Source organism: Aedes aegypti, chromosome 2 (assembly GCF_002204515.2).
Source record: "Aedes aegypti strain LVP_AGWG chromosome 2, AaegL5.0 Primary Assembly, whole genome shotgun sequence".
Classification (NCBI taxonomy): Eukaryota; Metazoa; Arthropoda; class Insecta; order Diptera; family Culicidae; genus Aedes; species Aedes aegypti.
This window is the reverse complement of record NC_035108.1, coordinates 460913403-460939452: the sequence shown is the minus strand read 5'-3', so window position 1 is coordinate 460939452 and position 26050 is coordinate 460913403. Positions and strand designations below refer to the sequence as shown.

The 26050-nt window shown below is 41.4% G+C and overlaps 1 protein-coding gene and 2 long non-coding RNA genes across 3 annotated transcripts in view; all 3 read right to left on the bottom strand.

Moving 5' to 3' along the window:
- Positions 1 to 26050, bottom strand: part of LOC5569712 (maternal protein tudor) — a 72852-nt gene that overhangs the window by 20993 nt on the left and 25809 nt on the right. Inside the window, exons 3-7 of the mRNA XM_021848178.1 lie at positions 24569 to 25998; positions 6051 to 6748; positions 5542 to 5706; positions 2445 to 3094; positions 2154 to 2373 (exon numbers count right to left, since the gene is read on the bottom strand). Coding sequence (XP_021703870.1) covers positions 2154 to 2373; positions 2445 to 3094; positions 5542 to 5706; positions 6051 to 6748; positions 24569 to 25948 — 3113 coding nt within the window. The 5' untranslated portion in view covers positions 25949 to 25998. The remainder of the gene's footprint in view (positions 1 to 2153; positions 2374 to 2444; positions 3095 to 5541; positions 5707 to 6050; positions 6749 to 24568; positions 25999 to 26050) is intronic.
- LOC110677203 lies at positions 4950 to 5535 on the bottom strand. The gene is made up of 2 exons (XR_002501022.1): positions 5219 to 5535; positions 4950 to 5013 (listed from the first exon to the last, which is right to left on the bottom strand). It is a non-coding gene; the product is annotated as an uncharacterized LOC110677203 (long non-coding RNA).
- Positions 14914 to 17397, bottom strand: LOC110677202. Its single transcript, XR_002501021.1, has 2 exons — positions 15232 to 17397; positions 14914 to 15151 (listed from the first exon to the last, which is right to left on the bottom strand). It is a non-coding gene; the product is annotated as an uncharacterized LOC110677202 (long non-coding RNA).

Below are 26050 nucleotides of genomic sequence, written 5' to 3'. Positions count from 1 at the left end.
AAACGAAAATACTCCACACGTTCACCTCTCTCACCACACCACATCCACCCGTCCTACCTTTCACTACCACTACTACTGAGACCGCGTTCATTCATACACTAATCGCTTCCCCCGCGCATGCTGCCGCCAAACATTTTTTTTTTCACAGCAATTCCACTTTTTTAAATTCTAAATTATTAACTTTTAATCCATTTTCCAACTCAAATTTAACTTGCACTCGCGACTTTGCTCTTTTCTACGTTCGGATATGTATTTTCCGTCGATTTTACTTTGATATTTCCACATTTTTTTCACTATTTGAGTACCACGTTAAAAATGCACAACTTTCCCTCAGCCAGTGCTGCCACTCTCTTCAATAAGCGTTAAAAAATCCTATTTCTCGAAAACTTATTCATACAGACTCAAGTCAAAAAAGTATACAAACTCACTTTATCGATCCTACGTGTTAAGCAGGCGGAATTCTACACGTACCGCTCTGTACCAACTCAACTTTTCACTTTTAGAACGTTTAATTTCCGGATTTACAAAACGACGAAAGTAACATTTTCAACTTTCGCAACCTAACCACTACTTTCGCCGCCCCGCTGTATGGAGTGACAAAGTGACTTAACCACGAATCAAAACAAAACACTACTTGAGCCGATTTTACACTGGTAGAAAAACGTCGAAAGTAACTGAATGAAACGGCTTATCATTTTCTTATAATTATTTTTGTGGGAAATAATAGAAAATACCTAGTTTTTGAACGTGAGCTGAGTGTATGCAAAATTTGAGCGAAGTACACGGCAAAAAAATGTTAAAAAGGTGATTCATTTTAAAACAGTTTTAGAAGATAGATTGTAATTTTTCCTAATTAATTTTCTCAAAACCGTATAAAAGTTACTTACGTCGATTTGAAAAAGTAATCGAGATTTGATAATTTGTTTTTAAAGCTAGTTAAGCTGAAGGGCTGGCTCTGTTCCAGTAAGGACGTAACGTGAGGAAAAAGAAGAACAAGAAGAAGAATAAGTGTAACGGTAGCATTGAAATTCAACATGTTGAGTGCTAACAAGGTGAAAACTCATTCTACTACTTAAAACCAAAATGGCGTCAAAATCCAAGATGGCCGCCAGATTTTTTCACTCAAATTAATACTCCTATTCTTCATCTGTCTCAAATTATACACCAACGATTGAAAACTTGTTTCTTTGTTGTACAAAAAATTATGTTTGCATTGATTGCACTCGCCATATACGTCAAAATAGTAGAACATGATTTAGAAAATCGTTCATTTCATAGGGTAAATACCTTTGCTCACCTAGTTTTTGTAGCCTATCTTACACAATTTTTCCTCAGCTTTCTGATGGTGATCTCAGAATTCAAAACTAGCGGTGCGCTAATGGTGAAAAATCGATTTTTCTAACAAAATTCAAGATGGCGGCCAAATTCAAAATGGCCGCCAAAATTTTTTCAAGTTTAAATGAAAGCTATATCCTTTCTCTATACGATGCCACTAAGTTTGCTATGTGTTCCAAGCGAAATATGAGACATATCACATGAAGAAATACCCAAGATTTATCAAAAAATGGGCTTTTTCGCAAACTGTTCAGCTAGCTGGCGTACGAGGGGTCCACCAATTTGAGAAAACAGAAAGGACCACCCTTAAGTTTTATCGAAAATTAGCGATCAGTGACATAAAATTGGAATTCTAACGATGGGTGCCGATAGCGGCCTGGTTTCAGCGAGAATTGCTCAGAACCTTAAAACTGCAAATTCTTGAAACATCCTTCTTTAGACTGAATTTTCAGAATCATGCTTCAATTCAAGCTAGGATAAGGAAACATCAATAGTTGTCCCTTTCCCCAGGGAATCGTGTTTCCGGGATTACCCGGCATCCCAAGTCATCAAAAAGCTTTCAAAACATCCTTGCAAACTTGATACATCGCAAGCCATATTTGAAGCTCGATATTAAAGTGGAGGGTTATTCAAGTACTCTCAGTGATAAATCCGGAACTACCGTAATTTCCAATCGATAACCGCGGTTTCAAAAACAGTAAAAATCGGATCGACTCAGAAAATGAGCTGAGCTGAGCAACAGATTTTGAAAATTTTACTTTTTGATCCAATTCGACGTTTGGCACTTAAGTGTGAAAATTTTCAGTTCCACTACTAACCTCTCATCGCTTGATACATCTTCGATGTGCCCGAAGCAGTACTGATCGAGCCATTTCGATTGGATTTCTTCGACGACGGCCTGGTACGCTCCGTGCTCCACGTGCCGACAGTTGAGAATCGCATCGTTGCCCTGCAGCTTCACCCGGAACTGATCGAGTGATTTCATCTCGACCAGCTTCAGCTTCAAAGTTTGACCCTTCAACCGGTTGAGATCGACATCTGCAGAACAAAAGAAAAAAAAAAACAATGGATGAGGTTATGATCTTTCAATAAAAAAAGAGCACACTCACCGGTCAGTATCTGCGCCACCAGGTTGTCCTTCAGCAGGGCCATCTTGAGATCCGTTCCTTGTGTTTCCACGTCGCACAGGTACTTATTTTCGCTTTTGTCCAGGAAAACGCAGCCGATCGGTTGCTCGTTGCTGATGTAGCGATCGATTTTATTCTGCAGCTCTTTGGGTTCACAGTTGATCTTGATGTTGGCTAACGTGCACTGAATGGCAAGCTGTGGAAGCTTTACAAAGCGTCGTTCGAGTTTCCACAGTTCAGACCCCGTCACGATGGCCCGGATTCCACAGTCGACCAGCTCGACCTTGAATTTACCGAGCATTTCGTTGTACTTGATCACCTTTGCCCGGTAGAGTGTGTTGTGCTTCTGATAGCGGGCGATCACAGTCGATCCTACCGGCGGAACATCGCTGGTGGATGGTTTATTGCGATAGTATTTCTGGATTTGCTTCATCATGTCCTCGAACTTGACTTCCTCGTCCTTCATGCGGACGTAGAATTCCTCCGGTGACACCCACCAGCTCAGCTTGATGTCGACTTTGGTATTCATGGGGATCACCTGCTCGGTCAACGCGTAATCATACGGAACGTAATCCTCTGCGCAATCGATGCTCGTTGAGGAAGACTTCCAGCTTTCCTGTGAGAAGTTGCCTCTGAAAAAAAGCGTTTCAATTCAGTCAGGTTAGCTCAAAATGGTGAGGGACGATCACCAAACCGGTTGTTTTATCGGTATTAACCTTCGGGCTACTTTGTACAACAGCTGTGATTGCTATGCTATCAAACCATCAAACCAAAATATATTCCTCAAGAATCATCTTAAGAACAATAGTGTCATGCACACAACTTTCACTTTTGTTTTGCAGATATCTCAGGAGCCTGTCCATTTAGAAAGTTGGTGTATTCGACAAAGTTGTTCAGTAACTCAAGGGCTATCATTGTTCTAGCAAGTTGATTAAAAAATTGCCACTAGGCGGCGTTAGTGAGCATAAAATTTTTGTTTTGCGGGTATCTCAGGAGCCAGACCACTTATAAAGATGGCGTCTTCGGCAATGTTGTTCAGAAGTTCAAGGGCTATAATTTGATTTTAGCCAATCTTCAATTTTAAGGATTAAATAAAGGTAGCCTTTGAGCTACTACCCCATACATACATAATTCCTGCTATTGTTGTGCTGTAAAAGGTTCGTCATTCAGGTGTTCATCGTGCTACTGTTTTTCACCTTTCAGTCAAACAAACACTCATTTGTCAAGATTCCTCAACCAATTACGTTTGCGGTATGTATGCGTGTTCAATTGAAAAGGATCACTTTGATTATTTCTGAAGCGTAAAGTAAGAATACTAGTAAAATTAAAAGATTCAAGGCAATTTTTGCTTGATTTCAACATTCACTTTGCCTTGGTAGGTGCACAGCTCCTTTGATTTTCGACGACCTTGAGATAAACCGAATCAAAAGCAATTTATCTAATATGCAATGGTTAATAGACTATGATTCCATGAGGTAAAGGTACTTGGACATTTACACGATTAATTTTAGCAAGGGGGTATTCCTCGACCGAATTGTCTAAAACTATGCAATAAGAAGCACTCCAATACGATGCATATTGTGGCCAAATATGAGCCTAGATTTTCATAAAACCCTGCCGAAGTGAATCAAAAGTTCCAATAATAGGATCCAGCTCCCTACTCATCAGATTTATCAAAAAGTTAAATATTTGTTTCAATAGTAAAACTATTGCCAAGTACAGTCGAAGCTCGTTATAGCGACATCGCAAGGGACCGTCGGTATACGGAAATGTCGCTATAAAATCGTCGTTATAAAGAGGTTGGATGTCGTTATGGAGCATGGAGGAATAAAACGATCATAATATGTACTAAAATAGATAAACGAATGTCGTTATATTGAGTGACTATTGAATATAACACTAATGTCGCAATAGAGAACGGTCAAAACTGAGAAATGTCGCTATAAAAGTTGTAATTTGTATGGGAATTGGAAGGGACCATGTGAAATGTCATTATAGAGAGATTTGTCGCAATAAAAGTTGTCGTTATAACGAGCTTCGACTGTAATCAAATTACTATTGAAAAACAACTAAAATATGTTAAACTGATTTTGAAAAAAATATGCTTTTGCCACATTTGGGTTGATTCTAGGAGTGGCGTGAGGTGACAATTGTCGGTGTCGTATAGCGAGGTAACAATTCTCAACTCGAGTGAAGTGACTCTCCATTTGATTTACACGGCGAGTCACTTTACTCGAGTCGAGAATAATTGTCACCTCGCTATACGACACCGACAATTGTCACCTCACGCCAGTCGTAGATGTGCTTATTCTGCGCGGCGTGTGAGACGAGACAAGTCGCTCTCACCGCGAGTGACGTGAGATGACTAATGTTAATCAAATGGTAGCGAGTCGACAATTGTCACCTCATTCGCCTCGTCTCACCTTACACGCTGCGCAGAATATGCGTCAGAATAAACCCAATTTTTTTTTTCAAGCTCTTTTCATAAAAAAACGGCGTGTCTGTAAAGAAATACTCGTTCCAAGTTGTAGGAAAGATAGTCACTTGTGATCTTAAGGTGAAGATGAATCGAAGCCAAACCTCAAATTTTCAAGAGCACGGATCTGGAGAACCAAACATACGTTTAAGCTGAAAACTTAATCGATTGGTCACTCGCTGGTGGTGACCAATCGATTAAGTTTTCAGCTCAAACGGGTTTTCGGTTCTCCAGATCCGTGCTCTTGAAAATTTGAGGTTTGGCTTCGATTCTTCTTCACCTTAAGGTTATAGTAATGACTTCCTTCGGAAGGGAAATTAAGTTTCTGATCCCGAGAATAACCGCATAGGGTTAAAAATATCGTTAATAAAGGTAAAAAAATGGGTTATCATAGGCATACAAAGACTTCCCTTCATGTAATATAGAAGAGTGATATAAAAACTTTCAGCGTCCTGCGATGAAACGACTCACTGAACAGTTTATTATGCTTCCAATTCATTAAAAAAAAGAACTCCGAAGAACACTAATGGTTCCATAATTATCCCAACCCTTAATTGTAGAAAGTAATACCAGGATTAGTCTTAACCTTAACATACAACACACCTGTCTCCGGATTGGGTATTGAATCCGGAATCGCTTCCGCTGTAACGATTGTTCCGTTGGCCCGCAGCTGCCTTTTCTCGTCCTCCACGACCTTTGTCCTGTTGCTCGTAGTTATTGTTGGTCTCGCACCGATCGTCATGTTCAATGTAGTACGGGGTCTGGTTCCTACAAAGGAGACAGGCATTTGGGGTGAAGATTGCTTAAAATCGTTGGAGAAATTTCTGGACGAATTCCTGAGAAAAATTGTGAAGGAATCTTAAGTGGAATTTCTTGTGTGATCCCTGGGGAAGTGCTTGAAAGTATCCCTGAAAATGTTTGGAGCAATAACTAGAAAAATTCCTGAAGTTTTTCATCTATGAATCTAAGAAAATGCGGAAGAATTTGAGAAATATTCATGTAAGAGATCCAAAGAGAATGAGGTAAAGATTGACATTATAGACTATCCACTGAAATAGCGGTCAATTATCTAGGAAGAGACCTGCTACCAAGCCCTGATGGGGAGCACATACCTTTCTTTGGTGAACCGTGGAATGTCTGGTCGTTGGAAGCGCTCCTTTTTGTTGTTGCCACCGTAAGAGCTGGCGCTGCTTTGGCTGAGATCGCGATTTGTGCTGCTGTGGCTATCACGTGGTCCACGACCACCTCCAGCATCTGCCCCTGATCGGTATCTGTTGTTTCCGGTGTTGCTCTGGCTCTGGTAGCTGTGTTGCTGTTCATAACCGGAGCTATGATGGCCAAGTGGCTGGGCGTTGGCCCCAGGCCACTCATCGTTGGTCAGATCGATAACTTCGCTCTCTCCCATTCGCGATGGGCTGGTTTGCGACAGATTCGGAACTTCCGATATGATCGATGTGGAATGGAATGGATTGTTTGAATGTGGAGGGGGAGCTTGGGGGATCGTTACCGGTGCCTGATGCACCGCCACTGGAGGAGGCGTATACAACACTTGCTGGGGTTTGCTGGCCGCGGCAGAATTCATTTTCAGCTGTTGAGCTTGCTGCTCTTTTATGAACTTGGCCGGATTGTACAACTTGAGCAACCGTTTCGAAATGTTCAGTGGGGGAGAGGCAGCTTCGTCAAGCAATGTCACTATGGCGACACCGTTGGAAACATCCGCGACAACCATTCGGAACTGCTTCCGGTCACCACTTTCGTTCTCGGCGAGCATCTCTAGCTGGGCGGTGGAAAGGTTATCGTCGCTGATTTCCTGTAGAGTTAGGAAATAATTGTTGAGTACTATATCAACTACATACACTACCCACCATAAGTATAAAATCGAAACGCCTCATTAAGCATTTCAATAGGGTGCAGAACCACTTGGGCACTTTCATGATTTACTTAGGCATGGGGTTTTTTTCTCGGCCGAATTGTCTGAAACTTTGCAATAAGGAGCATTTCACTACGACGCGTATTGTGGCCAAGAATTGGGTCCGGCTCCCTACTAACCAAAACGTTTAGCATCACCTGGATCCTTACTACATATTTACAATGTTGCTGTCTTCAGCAAAGTTGTCCAGGAGCCTTATGACGAACGCGAGCCATTTGGCATAACCAGAATAATATTTATGAATATTCGAGCTATTTCGAAAATGATATCCCTCCTTTCAAAAGGTGCCTGCTCTTGATGATACAGTACTGACCCGATTGTGTCAGCCCCCGATTTAGTCTGCCCCGATTTTGTCTACCCCCGATTTTGTCAGCTTTTTGACCCGATTCTGTCAGCCTATTTTAAATTCGTCAGAAAAGCGTTATCGTCATGTTTTACCACGTTTACATTAAAATTTATGATGATGTTTGATGTCATGCACGCATGGGCGTAGCCAGAGGGGGCAATGGCAATGCCTCTTATTAAGTGTTAAAAATCGATATTACCAATATAAGGGAGGGGGGAGCCCCTGATAAAAAAAAACTGGTCACGCCCATATCCATCGCCCTCTTAAAAGTCATGTAGCCATGTAACACGTCAAAATTTGAAAAACAGAAACAAAATAAAATGACCCGATTTTGTCAGGTTCCCCATTTTGTCAGCCTAAAATTCATCGAGGGGCTGACAAAATCGGGTCCTTACTGTATATGCTGTGTCAAATGGCCTTCGAGTCAAATGGCGAATACGGTACCAGATTGAACAGCCACGTACTGCCTAAGACATCCTATGTTAAGACATGATCTGCTAACTTATATTTGAAATCGTGAATCATTTCCTTGTCCTTCATCTTCCGACAGCGCTCCCGCTGAATGTTCCTTAAAACTAACATCGAGAGACCGCTTTGTTTGACCAACGCTGGATGCTGGATAACTGATTTCGTAAACTCCCGTCTTATTCAGCATGGTAACCGGATTTTTGTAGAGCCTAACGAAGTCTTTAGCTGGTTGTCTCTGCTGGAAAACACCAATTCTTTTTCAAATTCCTTAGCTTTCCACGAAGCTAGTTTGTGATGTGTTTGTCGTATGGGACGGAGACTCGTTTCAAGATTCAGCGATCTTCATCAATGCACTCCGAGTGTACTGTGTTTTCTCCTTGACGAAGATGGCCGTTCTTTCCTTGTACAGCTTCCGCTTGATAACTGGACGCTCATTGATCGGCCTTCTTTTGGACTGGGCGCCCGATGACGGGTCCTGTAAAAAAGCAGTCATCCGTCAAAAATAAACCGTTTACTCTACATGGAAATCGACCACCAAAACAAAATCTCAAAATTTCCTCCGACGAAAACAAATCAATCCTGTAGTCGAGCGGAAGCTGTATCCGCTGATATTTGCCGTCTTGAAAATGTTTTCCAGTTCATTAGTATTTTCCTTGAGGGTTAGAGTGTGCATCTTGTGGACCATGTGATGAAAAGCACAAGATGGACTAGAACGAATGATTCTATGTGTAGGGGATGGGAGTTTGTAGGCTTTCTATAGATTTCCTGATGACAAGTAGATCGGTAAAACGGTAGTTTTCCCTCCTTCCTCTCCTTGTATTGAACTTGACATTCTTGTGTACGCTGTTGATTGCGTCCAAAATCCTGGGTGGATCCTTCCGCTTCATTCGCAATCATATAGCACATCTGCATCACATATGGTGTACACGTTTTTTGATCTATAGCATCTCGCCTTAGATATGGTTGTCGCTGTTTTTTTCTTATATTTATTTGAAAGGCGCTCTGTGCTCGTGGCCACTACTGTGCCGGAATCATAGTACATCCGTAGCTGCTTTACCGATACAGATCTATTTTCAATTAATCTTTGTTTACATCTACTTCCACTCTCTTTCTACTCTTTTACTCTCACACCGAGCAGGTAGGAAAGTGCTCTGCTGTTAGTCGAATTTATTTTCATATAAGCCCTAATCCATTGCTCTTGCGGTAGTTCATTTTGCCGTGTTCCTGAGTCGTTTGAGGCTACCTGTTTTCGAAAAGGGGTCAGTTTTGTCTCAGTCACCATCTGATACTGACAAAGAATGGATGTGCTCCCCAAAGCACGGTCCTCCGTGCGGCGTCTTCTGGTGGCTGGGCGGATTGTTTGAGGAGAGGCTGGGAATCGAACCCATGACCTTCCGCTTATGAAGCAAAAGCGTAACCTCAAGGCTACGGACCCCCCTATGTGTACGCTGTTGGTTGCATCCAAAATCCTGGGTGGATCCTTCCGCTTCATTACGCTTAATATGTCATCGACGTATCTCCATCGGTAACACTCCTTAGGCGGCATCCACAAATTACGTAACGCTCTAGGGGGAGGGGGGAAGTAGTCTCAAGCGTTACGGCTCATACAAAATTTTTAAATTTTTCATACAAAAAGCGTTACGGAGGGGGGGGGGGAGGGGGTAAAAAATTCCAAATTTTAGCGTTACGTAATAAATGGACGCTGCCTTATTACTGATAAGAAACACGATGTTAACTAGTACAAGGTTTATTGGAGAAAGAGAAAGAGTTGAAGTACACGAGTGGTATATATAATACAATTCAAATTTTCATGGCCTACTGCCAGAGCATATTCAAAACTGGTCTACTAATTCTAGTTTCTAACACCCCCTCTTAGACCCAGTGTGGATCGATGCTTCAGGAAAGCAGCAGTTGGTAGGCCCTTCGTGAAGACATCAGCCAGTTGGTCTCCAGTCGGGATGTACTTCACATTGATGACGTTGTTCTGGACGCATTCTCTGATGAAGTTGTAACGGATGTCCAGATGCTTCATCCGTTTCTGGTCGCGAGGCTCTTCGACGATGTGTATGCAGGACTGGTTGTCCTCGTAAATCACCAAAGGATTTGTCATGGTGACTCCAAATTCGGTGAGCAGATTTCGCAACCAAATTGCTTCGCACGATGATTGGCTCAGGGATACATATTCCGCCTCTGTCGATTACAAAGAGATCGTTGCCTGTTTCCGTGTTGTCCACGACACAGTGTTACCATAGACTTGGAACACATAACCACTTGTTGAGCGACGGTCGTCCATGTCGCTACCCCAATCAGCGTCTGCAAATCCAATGAGTGGATCGGCACAAGCGTCACGTCGATACTCCAATGAAAGGTGCTTGGTACCTTGGAGATACCGCAACACACGTTTCAAATGGCTCCAATGCACATCGGTTGCACCACTTTGGAACCGACTCATGGCGTTCACCGCGATGCTAATATCGGGTCGAGTTGAAAGCATCAAATAGGTCAAACAACCTACTAGCTCCCGGTAAGAGTATTGGGTCGCTTCGTCGCCATCTTTTTTTCTCTCCAACTTCAGATTAGCGTCCAAAGGAGTTGACGCCGGCTTACAGCCGTCCATGCCGAAACGCTTCAACAGAGCAGAAATGTATTTAGTTTGATTCAACAACAACGTACCTTTTTCCATGTTGTACTGAATCCGCATGCCCAGGAAGTTTTTCATCTCCTGCAGGTCGTCCATCTCGAACTCGTTTGCCAAACGTTGCTTAATGTTTCGAATTTCTTCCAGGGAACTTGAAGCCAAAACGATGTCATCGACGTACAGGACAAGGTACATCCATACACCGTTGACCTTTCTCGTGTACAGGCAGCTGTCGTATTGTGAGCGCTGAAACCCGAGCTTCAGGATGAAGCTATTGAAAAAGCTATTGGCCAATCGTCACGCTTTCGAAGCTCGTTGATGTCGTCTGGCAAAGCTTCAACGTAGTTTTCCGCATTCAACGCAAAAGCAATGCATACTTCATAATCGGAAAAACGAGCAGGTTGTTTACGGAGTCTCCCGCTCCGCCGTACTGGAACTTCATCGTCTTCGGCACTTCCAAACTCTTCAATCGATGTGTCACAGCCACCAGCAGCTTCATCTTCGGATTCGTCAATCGCTGGCTCAGAATTTTGATCACGGCTTGCTTCATTTCGCTGTTCCGGTTCTTCATCCAAAGTTACCGGCCGGTCGGACACCAAGTGGTCGTTAGTATAAACTTCCACCCGACGTTTGGCCCTCAATTCATCGATGACCACGTCCCGAGCGATGACGATCTTCCTTCGCACGGGGTCCCACACACGATATCCGTTGATTCCGTAGCCAACCAAGTAACACACTTGACTCTTCGCATCAAGCTTTGTCCGCTTCTCCTTGGGCACGTGACAATATGCCTTGCTTCCGAAGACACGCAGTCCGGACACATTTGGCTTGTGCCCGAACCACATCTCGTATGGCGTTTTATTCTCGTCCAAGGCTGCAGTAGGACTTCGGTTGATTAAGTGTACTGCGGTCAGAACCGCCTCGCTCCACATAGACCGTTTGAATCCTGCATCGTCCAGCATTGATCGCGCTCGTTCCATGATGGTCCTGTTCATCCGTTCTGCGACGCCGTTTTGCTGGGGCGTGTACGGCACGGTTGGCTCCATTACGATTCCTGCGTCTTCACAGTACTTTATAAAGTTGGTATTAATGTACTCACCGCCGTTGTCGCTCCTCAACCGGGCGATTCGATTTCCAAAATGCACGGTGGCCATCGCAGCATATTTTCGAAAAGCGTCGAGTACATCGCTCTTCGATTTCAACGCATACACCGCCGTAAAGTGTGTGAAGTCGTCGATGAAACTGACGAAAATCTTCTGGCCGTCCCAAGAGGCTGGTGTGAACGGACCGCATACGTCAGTGTGGATCAGTTCCAATGGAACGAGGTTTAACTGCTTCTTCGAACGTTTGCCTTGCTTGCTTCCCCATCATGCACGGTTCGCAAACACCTGCATCCGGTTTCAAATTTCCGCCGACATCGATGCCTTCGACCATGCCACTTCGGACGAGCTTCACCAATCCAGTATTCCCAATGTGGCCGTACCTTCGATGCCACAACGTCAACTTACTCTCTGGATCAGCGACCATGGCAGACTCAATCTTCGGTACATCCACGTCCAATTCGTATAGTCGGCCTTTCCGAGTCGCAGTGCACACCACTTCGGAACCACGTGTGATTCGCGCACCATCCTTGCCAAATGTCACTTCCATGTTACGTTCTGCAACTCGCTTCACGGAGAACAAATTTGCATACAATCCTGGCACATAAAGCACGTTGTGAACCGTGCAAGTGAGCTGCTTGCCTTCCACGTTGGCAATCATTTTCATTTCGCCGGTAACACGGCTGGTTAGCGACACTCCAGACTTGGCGACGTTAATGACGATAGGCGTATCCAACGTGCGCACATTTTGCAAAAAACTTTTGTCGCTTACCATGTGCTCGGATATCCAACGAAATTTTCCTCCGGGTGGGTCGCCGTCAACCGTCATGAAGGCCACGTCACCACCAGATTCCGCCACGTGCGCTTTACTCTTCTTCTTGTGTTTTTCCGGTTTCGATGCAGGGCGTTCATTTTTAACGTTTTCTGGACAATTCACGCGCTTGTGTCCGGGCTTTCCGCAAGCGTGGCACTTAAACACAAACTTACCGCTTCGTCCAGCGAAAGCTGTGCTCGTGTCCGGTCTGTCCCCGTTGTGCTGCCGTTTTGCGTCCTCGCTGAGCAGCCTCGACTTGACAAATTCCATAGAGCACTGCTCCACCGGTAACGTTTCTAGTACCGTGATGAGTTGGTCGTACGATTTCGGCATCGACTGTAGTAGGAAGAAAACTACCACCGGCTTGTCGAATTTTATTTCCGCCGATTCTAGCTCTCGAATAGTCTTTTCGAACGCTAGGATGTGCTCCTCCATTGTTCGTCTCTCGTCGTGCTTCATTCCGGCAAGTTGTTTCAAAAGGTAGAATACGCCTGAAACTCCTTTCCGCTCGAATGTGTGCTGCAGCGTGGTCCAAATCGCTCTGGGGGACGATTTTCCGCGGATGTATTCCAACTGGGAATCCGCGATTTTGTGGATCAGGATCGACTTGCATTTGGCGTCTTCTTGCTTCCGCTTGGTCCGCTGGTCTTCCTTTTCCTTCTTCACCGCTGCCGAGTCCTCTTCATCCACCGGGAAAAAATCTTCTTCTTCCAGAGTCTTCTCGATGCAATGGAGCAAACCCAACTCTTCCAGGTACGACTCCATCCGGAAACTCCAATTTGAAAAATTTGTCCCGTCGAACAGGTACACGCGCTGCGTTCTGTCTTCCTCCATTTCCGTGTTCGCGAAATTTTCCGATTTTGAAAAACGACGAAACCACGCTACCGAAAAACTTACTCGCCAAACGCGCGAAAAAAAATTTTCACCCGCCGATTGCGGCGTACTTACTCGTGGTTGCTATGGTTACGCGGAGAGCCCATAATCTGATAAGAAACACGATGTTAACTAGTACAAGGTTTATTGGAGAAAGAGAAAGAGTTGAAGTACACGAGTGGTATATATAATTCAATTCAAATGTTCATGGCCTACTGCCAGAGCATATTCAAAACTGGTCTACTAATTCTAGTTTCTAACAATTACTTTATTTTTTTCTCCAGGTTCTCGATGAATAGCTTGCACGAAAACTGAGATAGATGGCTTCCCATACGTGCTCCTTTCGTCTGCTTGTAGAAGCTTCCTCGGCATTGGAAGCAGCTCTCGTTCATGCACAATCATCCGCGATGTTTCCCGACTCAGATTTCTATAGGAACTCCTGAGAATTTTTGACCGACCTAGTGGGAAAGGTCTTCGGCATGTGTGTATATTTGTATGATTCATCATCTAATCCCCACTGTCCGGCAGTGGTATTATGGAAAAAAATCCACCAACATTACTTTGATACTACATTTTTGCAAAGACATCAGTCCGGAAATGAGAAGGTAGCTCTATTGCAGATCCGGTATCTCATTTTAGAATGGCTGGAAAGATACGTCAATTCAGAAGTCACTTTCACTAACAACAAGCCCCCCATGTATGCATAACCAGATCAGATGGATAATGATAATTTATACACACTTGCTGTTTCCAAGATGTTTACTTTGATACTGGTACGTATTTGTAATAAGAACAGTCTCACCTAGTGGGAAAGGTCTTCTGCATGTCTTGAAATTCCTTGACTATTTCGCCAGCTTATGCACACTTAAATTATTTTACGGATTCCTGTAAAATATCAACAGCTGAAAAGTTCGGTAAAATAAATTAACGGACTACGGTAAATTTTTACAGTATTCGGTGAAAAATCACCGTAATCCGTAAAATTTCGACGGAATTACGGTGTTTTATTTCACCAAACTGTTCAGCTGTTGAGATTACGGTGAAATTCACCGTAAGATCTTAGTGTGTGGGTAAGGATTTATCACATCTCCTTTCATGGTTAGTGGATTTGCGGAAGCACTCTTTTACGTGGAAGAATGGGATTTGTCTCTTTCAAACGAGCCTCGTTAATGATCGTCTTGCACTCCATTCGTTTTCTCCGTAAGCTTGATAAGGCCGAGAGTGGTGGTCCACTCTCAAATGTCGTTAGGGGCCTTCATTTATCTTTTTTCTAAATTTGCTCGTCGGAATCCGCCTCGATAAAGAACAGAGGCGTTTCTTTAAGTTCTTTTAGGATCCTCGTCTCGTCTTTTCTGCTACTATGTTCCTTGCTGGCCCTTCACTGTTACGGTTTGGTTATCGCTGTTTCCATGTCTACGATGATTTTCTTCTCGTCTGGTTTCGTAGTTATGTCAAATGTACCACGGTGAACTGCTACGTCTAACGGTTCACTACGAAATCTTCAAGAATTCTACACCGGAGTCATCTTGAACCGTACGTTGGCTATCTTCTTCCCACGGAGAGAACGAAGTACTCAAATTTGAGTTCTTCCTACCCAACCCGGCACCTTTGTGCGTTACCCCAAATTTGAGTAAATAGCCTAGTACTCAAATTTGGGTTACCGCACCGAATTCTACCAGTGGGTAATTTTTACCTAATGCTGCCTTGAGTGAAAATACTCAAAAATAGGTATTTTTTATCGATGTGAAATGTAAATGAAACAACGATGTCATGTTTTTGCGATAAATGAAAATAAATAGAACTCAATTTGAACGATAAAGCAGATAAAACTTTTTATTTTAATTAAACACGGTATCAGTGCTATATTGTAAGGATACATTACAACATACAACCCGCTCCTGGTGCCGAAAATCGTGTACGGTGGGTGGCAGGAACGGCGAAAAGAAACTCGACAGTTACCTGCAGTGTAGTAAATTTATCGGGAACCGACTGTCCTTGATTCCAAAAATCGTGCATCAACAACAATCTATTAATAACTGAATTCCTGAAAAAGAAAAAGACCGTTTAACTTAATACTTTTCTGTACACCGAACTTTTCGGTAGAAGCAAGTTGAGGACATTTACCTTCACAAAATCCGAAAAATTCACTGCTGTTAGGAGTTTTGTATAAACCGACGTCAGGAACAGTATTAACGTACTAATCAAAGTTTACTAAACAAAATTTCACTAAATTATGGATTTTTTGTCCAACTTTGAATAAACAAAGCAGATCATGACGCTTACGTCTTACACCGCTGATGACTGATCTGAAATGAACAGCGTTGACATTTCAAAATGGATGCCGCATTTTTTCATCCAAAATTAAGTTTAAACTACTCAACGTGCAGTATGCACTCTAAATGCCGCACGTTGAGTTATTTTTACTCAACCGTGTGTTTTTTAGGTGTTTGGCGGTTAAATGAAATATTTACATAACAACTTGCATGATTAATCGGTTACCGTGTACGCACCTAACTTTGCGCAGCTCCAAACTTTGCGCATTTTTAAGAAGCATGAAAAAATGATAATTAATCAATGATTTTTTCAACAATTCAGTTTCAGTAACATGTTCGTTTATGTGAAATAAGTATTTGACATACATTTGTTTACTAAGAAAACCTCGTAAATGTTAGTAAATAACCCAAAAACCCTATCGTCACACGTATAAACGTCAACTTTTACACCGTCTTAGCACAAGCACTAAGGAGTGGCTTTGCCAAAAATCAACATTTTTTCGAACAAAACTGTGTTGTGAGATGTATATTTGCGGTGTATTTGCAAAAAGAGGTAATATTCTAGTAATTCCCTCAATTTTCCATACAATATGTCGAATTTTTATTTGAAAAAAAAGCGATGCGCAATGTTAGGACCCATTTTTTACATGAGGGTCTTAATTTTTGCGCACTTCTAGCAATTCAAAATGGCACGTACATACATGTACGTCATTACAAATGATAATAGCTGTCGATCTTACCAGGAATGGTCACTCAATCCATAAGGCAGTGGCTACATATAATATTTCTGAAAGGACCTTTTGTATGAAGCTGAAGGCAAGGTTTGCATCGAAAAATCTCGGAAAACCCACTTGACGCAGGAGGAGACTTTTACTGTGAACTTGGAAAATTGATAGCGCAAAGGTTGGCTTACCACTTCATGGACAATAATTCAAAATTCAGTTGTCTAGCAAAAAACGTTCAATTATGGAATATCCGTACTGACGTCAAATAAATAAAAAATAATTAATCACGAGAGATCAACGATACATCGAATCCCGAACTTATCGATGCTTTCCATGGATTCGATGAAGCTTCAGTTGAAAGTAAAGGTCCGTCCATTAAGGGACAGTCCCTAAGCAACCTGCAGCTTGCAATATTAATAGACAAACGAGAAATCTCTCGAGCATAGCATGTCTGAACTTTAATTGAAGCACATCACTGCTAATGACTCGTCAAGTTCATCTGGAAATCCTTCACTTCCAGCTGACGACATGTACAACAGAGAAGATTTTCTTTAGAAAGCTTCTAAATTGTGCGAAATTGAATCGTTCACGGCCATCAGCAGTGAATACGAGCATCGAATTTCGGTAGTTATTGAAGGAGATGAAACAAAATAGGAAAAACGAAAAACAAAAACAACAAAAAAATAAAAAAAGGTTAAAAAATTAAAAAAAAAAAACAAGAGAATAAATTATATAAAGCAACGTACGAAAACAAATAAGTATATGCTACGGCTGTAAACTATATTGCTCAGATTGTAATCTTGTGAATATATAATAAAAAATAAGAACAGTGTAAATCACTATTCGTGGTCACTCTATGTTTGTGGTTGTTGAATAAATTAAATTGAATTTAAATTCACGGAAAAACTACTGATGAAACTCATATTAGTTGTAACCTTTTTATTTAATGCAAAACCAGTAAAAAAGTAAAATTATTTAGAGCGAACGAGCAATTAAGGCATGCGCAAAGTTAGGAACATTATGCGCAAAGTTAGGAACAATTCAGATTTTGTGCGCAATGTTAGGCACAAGGTATTGCATCACCTCTTGCATTTTTTTAATTTTTTATGAATCTTTTTTATTTTTTTTAAATCACGTGTTCTACTGAAAGGCTAAAAGCCTATCTTTGACAGAAAATTGAATAAAAAAATACATATTTTAGCCTTATTTGAAGCAAAAATACGATGATAATTTCTTAACTGCGCAAAGTTTGGTGCGTACACGGTAGAATGCAATGTTTAGGCTTTTTAAACACGTTTAGTGACCAATGTTGTTTACAATTAACACCAGCAGTAATATGTTTGAATGAAATTATCTTAGATTCCTCAACTAGTTTCGTCTCAGAAAGTACGCAAGTTCAAATCTTAAAACTTTGTGGCAAAGAGCGCTAAAAGTTGAACAAGTCTTCTTTTACTCAAATTTGGGTTTTCATTGAACAACTCAAAAGTTGGGTTGAATATACGTATTTGACAGAATGAAAATCACCCATTTCCTCAGTTCGACTGCCTTTACTTAATTTTGAGTTTAAAAAAACTTATTTTTGAGTAATTCGTTTTCTCCGTGCCTGTCTGCTTCACAGTCTTTCGCTTGCACTACCTTGGTTAGGAATAATGGGAATCTGAAGATGAGCTGATTTTCAGTATTCTGCATATGTGTTTTCCACATGAGCAGATCGCATGCCCAATCATGTATTTCTTGACAATATATCTTGATTTACATGCAACTTACCTGAAGACCAAACTATTGTTAATAGTAAGAATTCCAGGGCTGGTAGCAGTCAGACAGCAAAATAATAGTGACTTTAGTGACCAAAATGATCAAAAAAGTGACCAAATAGTGACCAAAAAGTGACTTGAAAACTACAAGTATTGGTCATAAAAACGACTAGAATTGAAAATACGTTTTATGTATAGAACTGCATTTTTTTTTCTTAACAGTTATCTGTCCGATATAAGACTTGATTGTCATGAATGGTCAAAAAGAGTGTGGTGCACAGTCAAAAGACGTGCCCATCTTCAGTTAAGTTAATTCGGTGGTCATAAAAATATACGCTGACGCGAACGATGAACCAACATCTAGGTTCCACGCATTTGCGGGGAGCTCGATTAACAGTTCGATCGATCGCGATAGGCAACGATCGGACCACAATTATTTTGTCACGCTGACCTCAGCATATGTGCTCCAGAACTCTTCACCCATTACTTCTAGGCAAAACCATTAATGTAGCACATACCGGTGCAACACTTTTAGGCCTATTTAAAGAATCCAGATTCATTGAATACAGCAGTTCAATTTGGGTCTTCGAACTAAACAAGCCTTTTAATCAATGATTGAATATCACCTTCTTCGGTCAAGTAGAAGAGATTTCATTTATCATTTTTTTACGAGACAAACATTAGCTTTATATAGGTTCCTATGTTATATTTTTGATTGTTGTGTATTAGACTGGCCCACCTTAGTATGGGAGAAAAACAAAGTTGTACAATTACACAGGGCACCCGCCAGGATTATTCTTTAGGGTTAGAGGAAGACTTCCTGAAAGTTTCAGCTCATTTGGTCGTTCCATGAGCTGGCGCAATTGAATTGAAGTTAATATGGGATTTTCAGCTCCAACATATAGGAAACAGCACATCATCTCCTGTTTGAGTCAGGAAAATTGTTGATCGCGTTCAATTGAACCCAGAATGTCAAAAACACTACTTGATACTATAGCAAACAATATTGTAGAAGGTTGTATGATGATTAAAATTGATAAAGTTGGTGTTTTAACTATCTGAAGTAGATTTGCAATATTGCTTAGTATTCCTTTAACTTAGCTGGGTGGTAGCCACTAAGCGCATCATAGCCACCTATGACGCTGGGCGAGCTGCGGCACGCGGTTCATGCACATGTGTGATTGTACGGGAGTGCTGATCTAAGCCTAACTTTCAACAACTGAAAGCTTAATGAAAATGAGCTTAAATCTAAATACAACCTTCGGCAACTATGTTCATTAGCGTATCAACTAGTGAATTTGTCATTCTGGGCTCAATTGAACGCGATTAACTAGTGTACGAGACGAAACAGTAACATAAGGTCAATTTTCAATATATTTGAGACGATTATTCCATACAAACTTTGAATTGAATGCGCCAGCTGGGGGAGCAGCCAAATGAGTTGAAATTTTGAGAGAGTTTTTTTCTTACCCTAAGGAACATATCTAGGGGGTGCCCCTTTGAATTTTACAACTTTTTTGTTTAAGGGCCAGTCTATTGTGTATACCTAATGGGTAGAACCCATTCTAATAGCATTAAAGCAAATCAAGTGTTCACTGTAGACTGTACTACACACGTTCTGTATGATTATAGCAAAAGGTGTCGTGATGAGTAATAAAGATGAAGTCGGGCCCTGTGAAATAATGATACAAAAATATCGAGAAACAAAAGAAGTTATACTCCACTGTAAGTGTTTGGTTTGTTGATTGATAGTGTTGAGGAGATTTTGTAGTTTTGTTGGTCCGTAAAAATGTATGACAGGTAATGTTTGTATTAGTTGTGCAGGTTTCCCAGACAGACCCACTAGACATACAGGTAGGGCAGTAGTATGTCTTATGACCTTAACCACACAGGCTACCACCCACTGAGCTTCTAAAACCCACCACCAGATGTCCTGGAGCATAACATTCGGGCGGCCATGAGGGGTGGCGAAATGGGGGCCATCGTTGATAAGACCCGAATGAAAGGGCAATGACCGGCCAAGCAGGTCAAGAACCTGGAAGGCAAAATTTAAACCAAAGATCGTTCATTTACCCGGAGTCTGTTGAAGAAGCAAGTTGGAAAGCATTACCGTGTACGCACCTAACTTTGCGCAGCTCCAAACTTTGCGCATTTTTAAGAAGCATGAAAAAATGATAATTAATCAATGATTTTTTCAACAATTCAGTTTCAGTAACATGTTCGTTTATGTGAAATAAGTATTTGACATACATTTGTTTACTAAGAAAACCTCGTAAATGTTAGTAAATAACCCAAAAACCCTATCGTCACACGTATAAACGTCAACTTTTACACCGTCTTAGCACAAGCACTAAGGAGTGGCTTTGCCAAAAATCAACATTTTTTCGAACAAAACTGTGTTGTGAGATGTATATTTGCGGTGTATTTGCAAAAAGAGGTAATATTCTAGTAATTCCCTCAATTTTCCATACAATATGTCGAATTTTTATTTGAAAAAAAAGCGATGCGCAATGTTAGGACCCATTTTTTACATGAGGGTCTTAATTTTTGCGCACTTCTAGCAATTCAAAATGGCACGTACATACATGTACGTCATTACAAATGATAATAGCTGTCGATCTTACCAGGAATGGTCACTCAATCCATAAGGCAGTGGCTACATATAATATTTCTGAAAGGACCTTTTGTATGAAGCTGAAGGCAAGGTTTGCATCGAAAAATCTCGGAAAACCCACTTGACGCAGGAGGAGACTTTTACTGTGAACTTGGAAAATTGATAGCGCAAAGGTTGGCTTACCACTTCATGGACAATAATTCAAAATTCAGTTGTCTAGCAAAAAACGTTCAATTATGGAATATCCGTACTGACGTCAAATAAATAAAAAATAATTAATCACGAGAGATCAACGATACATCGAATCCCGAACTTATCGATGCTTTCCATGGATTCGATGAAGCTTCAGTTGAAAGTAAAGGTCCGTCCATTAAGGGACAGTCCCTAAGCAACCTGCAGCTTGCAATATTAATAGACAAACGAGAAATCTCTCGAGCATAGCATGTCTGAACTTTAATTGAAGCACATCACTGCTAATGACTCGTCAAGTTCATCTGGAAATCCTTCACTTCCAGCTGACGACATGTACAACAGAGAAGATTTTCTTTAGAAAGCTTCTAAATTGTGCGAAATTGAATCGTTCACGGCCATCAGCAGTGAATACGAGCATCGAATTTCGGTAGTTATTGAAGGAGATGAAACAAAATAGGAAAAACGAAAAACAAAAACAACAAAAAAATAAAAAAAGGTTAAAAAATTAAAAAAAAAAAACAAGAGAATAAATTATATAAAGCAACGTACGAAAACAAATAAGTATATGCTACGGCTGTAAACTATATTGCTCAGATTGTAATCTTGTGAATATATAATAAAAAATAAGAACAGTGTAAATCACTATTCGTGGTCACTCTATGTTTGTGGTTGTTGAATAAATTAAATTGAATTTAAATTCACGGAAAAACTACTGATGAAACTCATATTAGTTGTAACCTTTTTATTTAATGCAAAACCAGTAAAAAAGTAAAATTATTTAGAGCGAACGAGCAATTAAGGCATGCGCAAAGTTAGGAACATTATGCGCAAAGTTAGGAACAATTCAGATTTTGTGCGCAATGTTAGGCACAAGGTATTGCATCACCTCTTGCATTTTTTTAATTTTTTATGAATCTTTTTTATTTTTTTTAAATCACGTGTTCTACTGAAAGGCTAAAAGCCTATCTTTGACAGAAAATTGAATAAAAAAATACATATTTTAGCCTTATTTGAAGCAAAAATACGATGATAATTTCTTAACTGCGCAAAGTTTGGTGCGTACACGGTACCAAAATTTAAAGAGTAGTGAAGAAGTTTGAGAGGAAGAAGTGAACTAGAAGTGGAAGTCAGGTAACTGCTGAGAACCACTTAATTTCTACTACTGTGGTTTAATATCGCATCTAATCCCATACCAGGACCCCGCCGTTTTTGGTATAGAACCACAAAATTCTATTACCGCCCTACGCCGTCCTAGCGCCCTATTCCGGGTACATTCCGGCTCCGTCGTTGGCCGAAGACCGATCCGTCAACATATCGGTAGCTAGGTCGCATAGAAGGGTCCCGAAAGGCTGCAGCCGAAATCCCCCAAGCCAACTCGAGGAGAGCGTGGCCAGACGTGGCCGAGGAATTCGAGAGCGGTAGGAGAACACCGAAGGTCATTAACAAGCCGGAAAGCAGCGTGGAGTGTGGTGGTAGCTGCGAGAAGAAGGGGCCCCTATCAGGAAAAAGGTCAGATTAGCTAATAAGAAAGTGGGAAAGAAGTGGTTAGTGAGGAGAAAGTTGTAGCCCAATAAAGCAACCTAGTGAAGGAAATAAAGTAGGAGTTTTGATCAGTGAAGTGCTGTGGGTTTTCCTATATTCTAGTGCGAAGATTCCCTGTCCGCGGTAAATTAAGGTAAGCGTGCCGACCCTGAGGCAGTTGAGTCGGGGAGTCTCTAAGACGCTCCCGATTGGCTGACCGAAACTTACACCACTGCACTGTGACGTCACGCATCAATTTTGACAGGTACTGGTCCTGTTGTTTACAGTTTGGATTTAGTACTTTTTTCGAATCATTCTTAATTTCGTGAAAGTTTGCTGCGAGGAGAGGTCAAATCCACTGCAGATACCCACGGATCGTATTATTCTATCTTCCTACCGTGGAAAATCGTCACCATCAGCATGCTGGTGATAGAAATGCGAAGATGAAAAAATGATGGAAAAAACGACTAAGTCCAAAACGTAAACAACAGGACCAGCAGCTGTCAAATAAGTGAGGTTAGGCTCGTCATATGCAGCGCTCTATTGAGGTTTGAATATTTTTATTGCATTAAAATATGAAGCTTCCGATAGAGGGTTTAATTATTATCGTTCAACAATGTTCTAGCATTCATTATAGAAACATGCCTTTTGTATAGAAATAGTTGAGTAAAGTCGTGTAAAAACAGTGTCAAGGGTTAATCGTTAGAAACATGTATTATTTATTTGTTCGAATTTCTAATGTAATGTCTGAAACGATTTCCAGCAAAATTAGAACTCGCCTTTGAAGTCCTGGACGAGTTTCTGATAAATCTTTTTTTTTTTTTCTTTTTTTGTTATTTCCAGCCATCTCTGGCTTAGGGTAACCAATACATTTTGGACCCCTATATATTATGGACCCCCTGAGCCATTTTCCTGCAAATTTCCCAGTTTGAATCGAAAGACCACCTTAATTCGCATGCCAATTTAATTTAATCGGTTCATCCATGCAACCGTTACAACATGTTGCACACAGAAATTGAAGCCGTCAGAAATTTTTCAAATGTAAACAAAAACTTTTTTCACATTTCTGAACTAAAAGCGTGGGATTTCTTCGGTTTTTCATTGTCAATCGATTGATTAGACTATGGGCAAGCATATTATACATACAGTGTCGTGGACTTTATCGCCAAACGAAAAAAAAATCCGGGGGTCCAAAATATATACTTTGAGGGTCCAAAATGTATTGGTGTGTCCATAATGATGAAAAACAGTGCTTCACAATTCAATTATTTTCGACGTTTTTTGGATCCTGCATGACCGAATAGGGATTTTTATCTCGGAGAGGAAGTATTTCTCCACATTATGACATATGCTTTGACATGATTATGTTGTGTAATTAATTAATTGGGACAAAAAACTAAATTCACTTCCTTAGGGGGTCCAAAATACGACCGTTACCCTATATTCCGGAGGAGTTTTGATGATGTTTTCTTCAGAAATCTGGTTTTGAATTCCTTCCATAGCTGTAGATTACTCAGATCAGATGTTGGTCCTGGTTTTCGTCATTCTAGAATGTTTTTGCTAGAATGTTCTCCAAATCTTTTCCCAGGAAACTTTAAAATTTTCCGCTGTAAATGTCTACGAAATATTCACTTGAATTCTTCCAGAAAGTTGCACCAAATTGGCGGGAATGCACCAAACTCGGGCTGAATTTCCCCCTAATAAAGAGGCAATAATAATATAGGGGTCTATTTTGTAAATCGAGCAGATTCATGTGACTCGTCTTAAGTCACTGTCGATCAAAGTAAGCATCCATATTTCAGACGTCACCCGTCGACTCCCATATTAATCCAGTCACTTTGAGTGACAAGTGTCGAAAAACTCGAGTGACAGTGCCTTGTCGAGTGAAATTTTTGGTCGACAGTGACTCCAGTCGAGTCATTTCGATCGACTTGACTTATAAAATAGACCCCATAGTCCCTATTATTCTTGAGTCAAGAATCTTGACTTTTTGATTTCAAAACCACATTATTGTCTTTATAATAACAAATATTTCTTTCTTTCTGTTTGAGTTAGAAAAGCTAACCCAGCCTTAAATTTCATTATCATCAGATCACGAAAAGAAGTGACTTCAGTGACCATTTTTCTGAAAAAAGTGACTTCAGTGACTTTTTGTTGGAAATAGTGACTTTTTAGTGACTAGGTCGAAAAAAGTGACCAAGTCACTAAAAAGTGACTTGCTACCAGCCCTGGAATTCCGAGATATTCAATCTTATATATTGTATTTTTCAGGTGATGCAAAACTTTTTCAGGATGCTGCAATATTCAACTAGAGTGTTGTGGTACTTGATGGTGCGATTCCATACTTACTGTGGTTAATGTACTAGGAAATACCCAACTTACCTGGAATCCTTCCAAGCAGCATTCAACGACCTGCGGTTGCTCGTCGACGAACTTGGGAGGAAGCCGTTTAATCTGATTCTTTTCCAACGTGATGGTGTTACCGTAATCGACCAGGCGAACCTTCACCTTACTGCTAGCCACGCTGACCACCTCCGCTCGATAGCACTCAACGTCACTCAGACAGGCGGCGCAGCAATCTCCAACGTTCAGCGCGTTGAACGTTGAGCTCTTGCGGCAACACTCGGCCAATTGGTCCATCAGTTTGTCGAAACGCTCAACGCTCTCCAGTAGTTGGATGTAGAATTGTCGGCACGATTCGATGAAACGAATGATGATCATACAGCTGCTGCCACGATCCAGTGTGATACCCGCTGGGTATTTCAGCGGTTTTGACTTGCATAAGTTGAACAGTTTTTCAAAGACGTTCTCTTTGTTGTCGTACAGCTCGCAATACTGCACAAACGCTGGCCCTTCGAGTGGCATCACCTTCAAGTTGAGGACTTTGTCCATCACCAGTGAGGAGAACAATCCAGCGATATCGGCATTAGAATCCTCCAGGCTCTTCACCTTCGACAAAGTAAAACGCATCGAGAAAACCTTATGCTTGAGGAGTTCCTGGGGAATCTCGTACAGGTTCTTGAAGTCGACGGTCTCCGTGTTTCCATAGTCGACATACGACACAAGGCAAGAATCGATATTGATGCCCATGATCAGTGCTCGGTACAGAACACGATCCTCAGAGAAACGAGCGATGCAGGCCATTCCCAGCGTTGGCTTGCGGGTGAGATTGCGTAACGGGATTCGTTCCAGTGCTGCCATCATCTGATTGAGCGAATTTTCCTTGGCCTTCAACTGCACCGTGAACAGTTTGGGTCCATTTTCAACGTACGAGATGTAGACCTCATGAACCGTTCCGACGGCCAACGTGGTAGAACTGAAAGTGACAATGGTTGGGATTTCTTTGACACTGCTGCCACTGCTTGCCGTGCTGCAATTGCTGTCCATGCTTGTATTTGGCGAACGCAGCACATCGTGACGTCGTTGGCCATGACCTTTCGAGCCGTGGAAACCGTTGCCATTTCCGTTGTTGTTATTGTTGAATCCATTGTTTCCTTTGAAACCATTTGTCGACGATGGAGATGAAGCCACCGATGGCGTTCGGTATCCGTTATTGTTGTTGTTATTGCTGATATGATAACCACCAAAGCCTTGGCCACCGCTGAGATTGTTCTGCTGCCAGTTGTTGTTCTGTTGGTATGGATTGTTCTGTTCCAAGGGCAAGCCGTAGTTTCCCGGGCCGTTACGGTTCTGAGCCGGAGTGCGCAAGGATCGAGCCGGCTGAAGATTCTTTGCCGACTGGAAGCGACCAGCTGTGTTCATGATGATTGCCTCTCCGAATTGACCGAGAAATAATCGAGTATTTTATGAATCTGAAAGAATAGGAATATCAGAGTTGTCGAGTAGGATTCAGGATTTAATTGA